This window comes from Podarcis filfolensis (assembly GCF_964270895.1).
Source record: "Podarcis filfolensis genome assembly, chromosome: 9".
Lineage (NCBI taxonomy): Eukaryota > Metazoa > Chordata > Lepidosauria > Squamata > Lacertidae > Podarcis > Podarcis filfolensis.
Window position 1 is genome coordinate 34,576,249 of NC_139610.1, and position 11,416 is coordinate 34,587,664.

Consider the following 11,416-nt stretch of genomic DNA (forward strand, 5'->3'; position numbering starts at 1 on the left):
CCACCTCCAGCCATTTGGAATAGGCGTCCACCACTACCATAAAGGTCCGGCCGTGAAAGGGGCCAGCCAGATCGATGTGCACCCTCGACCAGGGTGTCTTTGGCGTGTCCCAGGTGTGTCCCTTAGCTGCTGGTGGTGCAGGCCTCGACTCTTGGCACGCTTGACAGGCGGACACCCAGGCAGTGATGGCATCATCCATGTTAGGCCACCAGACGTAACACCGAGCCAACGGCTTCATTTTGACAATTCCCGGGTGGCCAACGTGCAGAGCCTCCAGGACGCGCTGACGGAGTCCCTGGGGAATCACGACGCGGTCTCCCCACAGCAGACAGCCGCGATGAGCCGAGAGTTCATGTTGTCTGGTTGCAAAGGGCTGGAACTCCGATGCAAAAGGCCCTTGTGGCCACCCCCTCCACACCCAGTTGAGCACCCGGCTGATGGTGCGATCCTGGGCAGATGCGGAGGCCACAGTGGCAGCCGATACAGGCGCTGCCGGAAGATCCTCAATGAGGAGGAGCGATGAAGCTGGAGCCGGGTCTTCCACAAATGCTGGAAGAGGGCAACGGCTGAGGGCGTCGGCATGGCCCATCGATTTCCCCGGGCGATGGACGAGCCGGTAGTGGTAGGCAGCCAGGAAAACAGTCCATGGCAGCATGCGTGGCGAGAGGACCGGTGGAGGTGGACGATCACCGGCGAGGAGGCCCAGGAGTGGCTTGTGGTCAGTGATGAGGTCAAAAATCCTGCCATAGAGGTATTCATGGAACCTCTTCACTCCAGCCACAAGTGCCAGTGCCTCCTTGTCGAGCTGGCTGTAATTCCGTTCCGTCGGAGATAGCGTCCTGGAAAAGTAGGCGAGCGGTGCTTCTCTTCCGTCTGGAAAACGGTGACTAAGGACAGCGCCGATGCCAAAAGGTGAGGCATCGCAGGCAAGGACCAGCGGTCTGGATTCACTGTACTGTACCAGCACACTGTCCGATGAAAGGAGAGCCTTGACTGCGTTGAAGGCCGCCGTCTCCCGATGACCCCAGGCCCAAGGCGTCTTTGTGCTGAGGAGTCGGTGAAGAGGCTCAGCCACTGTGGCTTTGTGGGGCAGGAACATGTTATAAAAGTTCAGCAGCCCCAGGAACGCCTGCAACTCCGTCTTGTTCTTTGGGATGGGGGCCTGCTGGATAGCACGGATCTTGGATGTGGTCGGGTGAAAGGCCGGAGGCGTCAATAAGATAGCCCAGGAACTCTACCTGTGGAACGGCGATCTGGCACTTCTCCCTCTTTACCTTGAGCCCGGCCTCTTGGAACCTGCTCAGCACGGCACGGAGGCGCTCGAACAGCTGCTGGTGTGAGTCTGTGGACACCAAGACGTCATCAAAATATGGTACCACGCCCGGAAGCCCTTGCAGGAGACGCTCCATAAGGCTTTGGAAGATGCCAGGAGCCACACTCACCCCGAACTGCAACCGGCGGCAACGGAATGCCCCTCGGTGGGTGACGATCGTCTGGGCTTCAGCAGTGGCATCATCGATGGGCAGTTGTTGACAGGCTTGGGCAAGGTCCAGCTTAGCGAAGACCTTACCCTCACCCAGGGAATGCAGCAGGTGTTGGACAACAGGAACCGGATAAGCGTGCTGCTGAAGTGCCTTGTTGATCGTGCACTTGTAGTCAGCGCAGATTCTCACTGACCCGTCTGGCTTGACAGGCATGACGATGGGGGTTTCCCACTTGGCGTGGTCAACCGGCTCCAAAACTCCTTGGGCGATCAGCTTGTCCAGTTGTTCGTCCACCTTAGCCTTGAGAGCAAAGGGAACCCGGCGTGGCTTTAGCTTGATGGGGGCGACTTGTGGATCAAGGCTAAAGGAGATGGGCGTACCTGTATATTGCCCCAAAGTGCCGTCAAAAACCTCGGCAAAGTCTTTGACCAGACCCTCAGTCTCTGCGTTAGAGATGCAGTTGATGCCGGTGACTTCCAGGCTGAGGGCATCAAACCAGTCTAGCCCTAGGAGGCTTGGCCGCTGACCTTCGACCACCACCAACCGGAGTAGGCCCGAAAAATCCTTGAAGGCGATCCGGAACCAGCCAACGCCTACCACAGGAATGTCGTTTCCCTGGTAGTCTCTCAGGTGTACGCGGTGAGAGTCGAGTTGCCTTTTGGACACTCTGGGTACCAGTCTTTTGATGGTGCTCCAAGACACAATGGACAGGGCAGACCCGGTGTCGATCTCCATGTCACATGGAGCTCCTTCAATGAGCACCGTGACGTTCAGCTTGCGTCGCGTAGGTGAGTCGGTTTGGCCAATCATGGTTCCAGACGGGCAGCGGCAGTTGGTGAGGGCAAAACAGCTTTCCTTGCAGACTGGCGTGAAGACTTGGACTTGTGAGTCGGTGAAGGGGGGGGTGTCAGACGGAGCCAATCGGCAGACCTTAGCGATGTGGCCCCTTCTGGAACACTTCCTACAGATGGCGTCTCTGAATCGACACTTGGCACGGGAATGGTTGCCTCTGCAGCCGGCACATTCCAGTTGGTCCTTGGACTTCTGTTGGAACTTCCTGCGCTCCCGCTTTGTCTGGTGCACGTCATCGTCTTCACTGGAGGATGCCTCATCACTGCTGGCCTCTTCATGATGCACTGGAACTGGCTTCCTAGCAAGACGCGGGCTGCTGGACTTGCGGATCTCCTGGGCGTTCAGCAGCTTCTGAGGCCACAGCCTCCTCAATGGCTTTCTGTAGCGTGAGGTCTGGCTTGGCGAGGAGACGCCGTTGCAGATGGATGTCCCGGACCCCGCAGACAATTCGATCCATCAGGGCATCGTCTAAGTCTCGGAACTCGCAGTGCATTGCAGCCTGTCGCAGGGCGGTGGTGTAGTTGTTGACTGACTCCCCCTCTGCCTGGTTCCGGTGGTAGAACGCATGGCAGGCAGCAATCTTGGACGGCTTTGGTGCGTAGTGGTTGCGGAGCTTCTCTTGGATCGTGTCCCACGGTGTTGCCTGGACTGCTTCAGGCGCAACCAATGCTCGGGCCGTCTCAAACACCTCAGGCCCACAGAGGCTGAGGAATAGCCCCCCCCCCCCGCTTACGCTCCTGTGATACTTGCGTCAGCTCGTTGGCTTGGAGGTAGCAGTCGAACCGAGCGAGGTAGGAGTCCCATGATTCAGAGGCTGGCGCAAACGGCGGTAGAGGCACAAGTGAAGCCATGATTCCGATGCCGGCGTGAAGGGCGATGGATGGAACACCGTGCTCTAGCCAGAACAGTCAGCTCTGAATTGGTTCTGTTCAGTGATTTCGCTCAGTGATTCAGCTCAGTGATTCAGCTCTGCTCAGAGGTGGCTGCATCTGGCTGTGCTCTGATGTCCATCGATCCCATCCTCATTGCCAGTGTTAAGTTGTGGGCGAACATAGCAGACGACACAGCGATTTCTCCAGAGCAGCTCTTTACTTGTAAGCTGGACAGAACTGAACAGCAAACAGCTCAGCTGGCCTGCTTTTATAGGCAGTCGGCTGTCAACATTGTAGCAACAACAACCCAGGGTTTCCCGCCTAAAATAACTGACGTGGACCTGAGTGTGTGTGTGTATAGCTTGTTTATGAAATCTAAGCTCCCTGAAGTATGCACTCAGACAGAAGACATGTGCATTATGTATGACTGCAACAGCTGACCAGATTTGTTAACTTATCAGTCTAACAAACTTACCGGCCTTCCAGAGAGTACTTAACCTATTGGCCACGTTTACATCAAACAGTGAAAGCACTATGATACCATTTAAATAGTCTCTGGTTCCCCCCAAGAATTACGGGAGCTTTAGTTTGATAAGTGTGCTGAGGGCTGGTGGAAGACCCCTGTTCCCCTTCCAGAAATGCAATTCCCAGAGTGGTATAATGACCAATCCCGCTTCACAGGGAACTGTAAGGGAACAGATGGTTTGCTAACAATTCTCAGCACTCTTAGCAAACACTCAGAAGCCTTAGGGGGAAGCCATGAATGTTTAAAGTAGTATCACAATGCTTTAAATATATGTTCTAAGTGTGCCTATTGTTATTCTAGAAACAAGGTGGGATGTAAGGTAAAGGACCCCTGACCATTAGGTCCAGTCGTGGCCGACTCTGGGGTGGCGGCGCTCATCTCGCTTTATTGGCCAAGGGAGCCGGCACACAGCTTCCGGGTCATGTGGCCAGCAGGACTAAGCCGCTTCTGGCGAACCAGAGCAGCACACGGAAACGTCGTTTACCTTCCCGCCGGAGCAGTACCTATTTATCTACTTGCACTTTGACGTGCTTTTGAACTGCTAGGTTAGCAGGAGCAGGGACTGAGCAACGGGAGCTCACCCCGTCGCGGGGATTCAAACCGCCGACCTTCTGATCAGCAAGTCCTAGGCTCTGTGGTTTAACCCACAGCGCCACCCGTGTCCCAGGTGGGATGTAACTACTTTTTTAAACCACTTTTAAAAATGTAACTAGAATAAGTTTTGTGAAAACTGACCTTCTAATCTGACTTCAGCATCTCTTGAAATAGCTGAGCCAGGTGCAAGAATCTAAAGACATCCATACAGTGGTACCTCGGGTTACGAACTTAATTCGTTCTGGAGGTCCGTTCTTAACCTGAAACTGTTCTTAACCTGAGGTGCGCTTTCGCTAACAGGGTCTCCTGCTGCCGCCGCGCTGCCAGAGCATGATTTCTGTTCTCATCCTGAAGCAAAGTTCTTAACCCAAGGTACTATTTCTGGGTTAGCGGAGTCTGTAACCTGAAGCGTCGGTAACCCGAGGTACTACTGTAGTTGCATCTACAAGCTATCTTCTCTGGTAAGTGACAGTCCCAAGTTCAAATCTTACCTTCAAAGTGGCAATCTCCCCTCAGGTTCAAATGCCATTTCCATGGTTTTGGATGGAGACCTAGGCTGACCCAATTCTTGTGCTGGCAGAAATCTATTGAAACTGCCATGGTTTGTGCTAGCAAAGGCTCTTACCCTGCAACATAATTCTCAGCCACTTCCTAAGCTCCAAAATATGGTGTGATGCCCCTAAAGTGCAAAATCATGTAGAACAAGTAATCTAGAAATTTTGAGTACAATGAGGAACCCACAACGACACAGGTTTTTAGCATGATTGTATGATGGTTAATTTACAAGCTGAAACATTTTAACGTACAGAAATTATTTCAATGCAGCTAAGTCTTCTGCATAAACTGCATTCAGCCTGTAATGAAGCAGTGCCTTATTATATGATACCTTTCTCACTTTTTTGGGGGGGGGCTCCAACCTTCATAGATCCATCCCCTATAGAACTCCTCAGAGACAAGACCCACAAATTCAAGCTTCATATAATTTCAGCAGGGATGGGAATAACAGAAATATGAGTCACAGACCATTGCCTTTTCTGTTTTGTATAACATCCAGACTAGATACCAGTGACACTTTGGAATGTATATTTGAAATACTAACAAAAATTCAAGGGGGGGGGGATAAAATGGGCAGGGAAGGGTCCTAAATGGAGGCTGTTTAGCAGAGTGTGGATAAGTCATTGCTGCTGTTGCTAAGCTTTGATTTTATTGTTTTGCTGTATGTTTCTAAACTGTTTTATAAGCCTGGATTTGTATTTTTAAACATGTTATAAGCTGTTTTGTGGAATATTTCCCTTTAAATATGTGTGTGAACATACACACATACTTGAAACAGGTCCCCCCCCCTTCATCCTTACATGGTGTGCATGTTTCACAAACATATGGTCCTAAGCAGGTTTTCTTCCTGATCTTTTCCTTCCCTTCAATGTCTTCCTTAGCTCTTGACACTTGCAGTATTCATCACTCCCACACTGTTCTCCCAATAGATTCGGGAGTTCTCACAATCAAGCCTCTATTCACAAAACCCAAGGTTAATTCACTGATCTCTTGGTATAAAGACACTGAGTTTCTAATAAAAATAAAGCTTTGGCAAATTAAAAAGTCAAATCATTCTGTTGCTCAGCTTAGAAGGGGTACAGCTTTGGGAATTTTCAAAGGCACACACAACCAAACAAAGATTAAGCCGTGCTAGCAGCTAAGAACTATTTTGGCTTGACAGAACATGTGGCTGAATCTTAAGGTGAGCCAAGGTTTTCCTAGGAAGAACGAAAAGAAAACTTTTGAAGACTTGGGTTTTTCAGGCAATGAAGGACAATTGGTACATTCTGTAGCTTTACCACAAAAAAGCAGCAGAGCAGCTTCTGAGTCTTGCTCTAATTTATGCAGACTAGTGCCATAGTATTAGTTCTTTGAGACGTGTCCATCAGTACCATTGATGATACCATGGAGGCTGTATAATCCATTTCAGTTTGTTTTTTATTCCTATTTCCTGATATATTGCAAGCCTAAATCTTAGTTTATAGCTAAAAGCACTTGTTTACTAATTTTAGAAAGTGCTGAGCCTCTTTTTATCTTTTAGATTATGGGACATGTTTGGTTGCTTGAACAGGAATGCTAAATATAAAACATTCTGTTGTGCTTCTTCTTTTTTAATGTCAGACCCATCACAACCAAGATTTTTCAGCCTCCATATGTCCATGTACTTCAGTACAATACAATTACAGTATGTCAGCAGGCAACTTGCTGACGACAAAGACAGCAGGAGCACTGCTTCAATAAGAATGATATTCCAACTCCCATCCCAGACTTACTACATAATAAGTTTCACACATTAACATACGCATTAACAGTGCAATCCCGTACATGTCTACTCAAAAATAAGCCCCATGGAGTTTGATAGGATTTATTTCCAAATAAATAGATACAAGACTGCAGCCTAACACAATTTTCACCATTCACAAATATTGTTAACATGACCCAGCATTTCCATTTATGGACATCATAAAAACTGTCCTCTCCTAAAAGCGACACAGTAGCCAATGGGCAGCTTCCCTTTGAAATGCTAGTTTGAGGGATAATAGATCTGAAGTCAAGAAGACGAACCCTGCCTTGTCATATGTCATGCTCCATACAGACTCTAAGCACTGGCTCTCACAGAACTGATGTCATGAAAAATCATAAAAGGAGCAGAACAATTAACCTCAAGCTTCCCATCCCCAAGAGCTCAGAAAGCTTTTCAAAATAAAGCTGCAAACCAGGACATTGTCTGTGGCCAACAAATAAGGTCATCTATAAACTCTGATGTCCCTTTGAAGTGAATAGAACCTAATCCAGAGCCTTGGCATAATTCAAGGGTACAAGCAAGGAAGAAATCCACATTGGTTTCCCAGTGTCCTAGGGCTTTTAAAACAGAAGAAGTTATCCGTTATTATACAATGATTTCCTAATTAACTCGATTTATTCTTATACAGCTGGTGCTCATCAGTCAATGTATAATCCTGAGTGTCATTCTATCAATTGCTCTATCTTGCAGTAAGAGAGATATTCTAGAATTCATCATCGCTGTTGCCTGGTGTATGCATCTATCATCAGAATCTTTTGATGCTGTCAGAGGTCTAGATATTCGTTTGGCAGGTCTGATTTATGACAATTGTATGTTCATTATTTACTGATTAAATAATTATATCCCCCCTGTTATGCTGGCACCTCAAAGCAAATAATAAAATACAATGCAGAGTATGTAATGCCACTGAAAACATTAAATACAATAAATAACAATCAAGTGGTCAAAAAGTCCACATTCTACCATGGCAGACAGCAAAAGCTATGGCAAATGGAAATGTTTTCATTCATATGGTATCTCATCATTATACTTCTATTGCTATATTGCCTGTTGCCCCATGTGTTGATTCATGCAGCTTTGATATTTGCAGGGATCTCTGTTTTCAACAACTAATAGGATGCTGACCTGCTCTGATTATTTTTTTTTACTGCTGCTGCTAGTGAGAGCTCCTGGGCCATTCCATCTGCTTGCCCACTCTGTTCCTAGATGCCAACCAGCCAGCACTTCATTGCTGATTCTAGGAGGAGGATAGTAAAAACATCTATGCTATCTGGCTTGCTGCCACACTACAGTGCAAACCTTTTGGAGTTTGCATGAGGGCACCAACCTCTTTGAGTTTGTGCTGTGGAATGTATTATCCAAGTAGGAGAAAGAAGTGATGTAATATTGGGTAGCAGGACTGGCCCACCCATGAGGCAAAGTGAAGTGACTGCCTCAGGTGGCAGGACCCATAGGGTAGCAGATTCGGAAGTAGATCTTTACTCCCCACTTCTTCCTTTGTGGGGAGGGAGGTGCCTTTTTGTGGTTTGCCCCAGGCACCAAAATGTCTTGAGCCAGCCTTATTGGGTAGTTTTTGCTGTCCGAAGTGAGAATCTGAGTTGTAATGCTTTTGTTCATTTCAAAGTTGTTCAGTACCACTCAGTGTGAGACACTGAACCGGTATAGATTACAACCCTATGAGGGTGGGAGTCTAGATGGGAGTAGTTTTGTTGCTGGTTATATGACACTACATTGCCCTAGAATGAATGAGCTGGTCTCCCTCCTGTGTCAAGGCACCCACAGGCTACTGGAAGATGGGAGAGAGAGGTTAATATTTCAATGGGTATGGTTGTCGCTAAAAAAGTAAATATCTTGAAGTGGCAGGAGGATGTCACAATTCTGTCACTTTGTTCCACTTTGTGAATTGTTTTGACAGAAAAACAGGCTACAAATCACTAAGCAAATAAATAACTTTTTGTGTGAACCTATTTCCTTACCAGCCAGACTGTACGGTAAATATTGTTGGCCACTGTGTGCCACCATGGAACCTGGCAGCACCAGCATGGGTATTATTTGACCGATTCATGTATTCAGAGAAATTTTAGCTACTACTGTTACTGCATCAAGCAGCTGTTGTGGAGAAGCATTTCTCTGAATAGGAGGAACCGTGTCACACTTTTAACATTGTGTGTGTGTGTGTGTGTGTGTGTGTACGCATGTGTGAAGAGAGACACAGAAAGAGATGGAGCTAGTCTCCACCAAGTCATGGTACATATACGGCTTTCTTTCCATCAGTGGCTACTGGCTCTTTAAAGACTGAAGACAGAGGCCTTCCTATGCAACCTGACATGTGGCTGGTAAAGGTAGAGGTAAAGGTACCCCTGCCCGTACGGGCCAGTCGTGTCCGACTCTAGGGTTGTGCGCCCATCTCACTTAAGAGGCCAGGGGCCAGCGCTGTCCACAGACACTTCCGGGTCACGTGGCCAGCGTGACAAGCTGCATCTGGCGAGCCAGCGTAGCACACGGAACGCCGTTTACCTTCCCGCTAGTAAGCGGTCCCTATTTATCTACTTGCACCCGGGGGTGCTTTCAAACTGCTTTGTTGGCAGGCGCTGGGACCGAGCAATAGGAGCGCACCCCGCCGCGGGGATTCGAACCGCTGACCTGACGATCGGCAGGTCCTAGGCGCTGAGGTTTTACCCACAGCGCCACCCGCTGGTACCTTGATCTATAACAGGGATTGGAAACCTGTGGCTCTCCAGGTGTAGTTAAGACTCCAGTTCCCATCAATCCCAACTAGCATGGCCAGTGGTGGAAGATTATGGGAGGGCCAGCTTCAATGACATCTGGAGATTCAAGCCTATAAGAAACTATACAGCCAAATGGCTCTCTACCTGCTTCTCTTCCCCCTCCAATAAGGCTGGCACAGATGAATCCTTTTCCCAACTAATTCCCTTAAACCAGGAAGATTTCAGCTGCCCATCCAAAGTCATTCCACGGTGAAATGCGTCGCACGTGGCCTCTGCAATCACACAAGCAGCTCAGCCAGCCCTCTAAGCCGAGTCAAAATCATGGCTGCGAAGGTGTAGGCAGAGATCCTCAAAGCCTGGTTACCAGGAAAGATTATCATTATCACCATAGCATCCGTTGCATGCGTCTCCAGGTCTGCGTACGCACGTAACCGTACTGGGAACACAGCACATTGTACCATACTGGGAACACAGCACATTGTACCCTCGCTGCCATAAAAGGGGGTCACCATGGCCAGGATTTCAAAGGTCTCCTAACTCTCCTTCCTGCATGAGGTCATGATCCCCGAAATAGACCCACCGCCATCAAGGGGATCGCGGTGACCTCAATACTGAGAAACAAGGCAGGAATTTGCAAGGGAGAGAGGTTGTTTATTCCACCTGAGAAAGCAAAGGAAAAAATGGGGGCGGTGGGGTGGAGGAAAGAGGAGACACCCAGGACACCTCCAACCCCACCCCAGCACTACCTGGCGGGGGGGGGTGCGTCAGGGGCTTCCCTTACCAGGCTCGTGCTCGCCCGGGTTGTCGGAGAGCTCGATGACCAGCAGCTCCCGGCCCTCGGAGCTGCGGCCCACGGTGTAGATCCTGCTGATGGACGAGCACTGCAGCCACACCGAGACCATCGCCTCGCGCATCTCCGGGTAGCGGTGGTACTCGAAGGAGATGCCGTCCTCCTGGCTGAGACGGCGACGCCGGTTCGCCGAGCCGCCGCCCGCCGCCGCCGCTTCGGGCTGCTCCGCCTCGGAGCCCTGCTGCCGCAAGGCGAAGGCGCCCAGCGCGCCGCAGAGCGCCGCCAGCAGCAGCGCCCAGAGCCCACCTCGCCGCGCCATGCCTGACGGAGAAGAAGGACGGGCGAGCGCGCGCGGCTGGCAATGCGGGCTTCTGCTGCTTCTGCTTCTTCGCTCAGCTGCTGCCTTGACGTGCTGCGTCGACGCGGGCTGCGCTCCCTCTGCGCTCGCCTCCACCTCCCGCAGGCGGAGAAACCTGCTCTGTCCAGGAAGAGCGCTCGCGCCGCAGACTGCACTACTCGAGCCGCAGCCGCCGGGGGGAGACGCAAGGATGTACCACTGCCGCGCGCGGGGGATGCGAAGGTGTGACGTGCCGCCACGCGCGCGCGCGCGCGCCGCCCCATCCACCTGGCAGCGCCGTGGGGGCGCCCGGGCCGGCTCGCGCACAGGCGCCGCGATTGGCCAGGGCCAAGCGCCCTGCAGGTTTGGCGCCAGAATCTTCCTCGCGCGCGTTAAGAGGTGCGGGAGGGTGTGCCTCTCAGGACACTCTGCACATGCCCCAAACCTCTCCATAGGATGAAGTGCATGTATGCCTGCCTGCCAAAACGTGTGCCACCCTAGGAGCCAACTCTTAGAGGCCGAGGTCACTTTGCCGCCTACACCCCCTACAATAAAATATTTGAGGGGACCTGCCAGTGCCGGATTTACGTATAAGCTAAACAAGCTGTAGCTTAGGGCCCCACTCTCTTGCGGCCCCCTCAAAAAAAATTCAAGGAAAAAACAACTGGATGTACATTTCCAAAATATAAGAAAAAAATAAAAATAAAATAATTGTTATAAATAAAAAATCATTTTAAGTTAGAAATTAATAATTATTTCAATATCAATATACTTCTTAATTGTATTTCAGTTCAACAATTACTTTGATAAAATACGTATTTTGTTATGTGCAAATGGCTTTAGATACCTATTAGGTCCATAAATTACCGTATAGCATATATTCAACACAAA

The 11,416-nt window shown here is 49.8% G+C and overlaps 1 protein-coding gene across 1 annotated transcript in view; it reads right to left on the reverse strand.

Annotated features, from left to right (window-relative positions):
- Nucleotides 1-10,725, reverse strand: part of CPE (carboxypeptidase E) — a 70,612-nt gene extending 59,887 nt beyond the window's left edge. Inside the window, exon 1 of the mRNA XM_083631251.1 lies at nucleotides 10,180-10,725. Coding sequence (XP_083487377.1) covers nucleotides 10,180-10,507 — 328 coding nt within the window. The 5' untranslated portion in view covers nucleotides 10,508-10,725. The remainder of the gene's footprint in view (nucleotides 1-10,179) is intronic.
- Nucleotides 10,726-11,416: the final 691 nt, after the last annotated feature.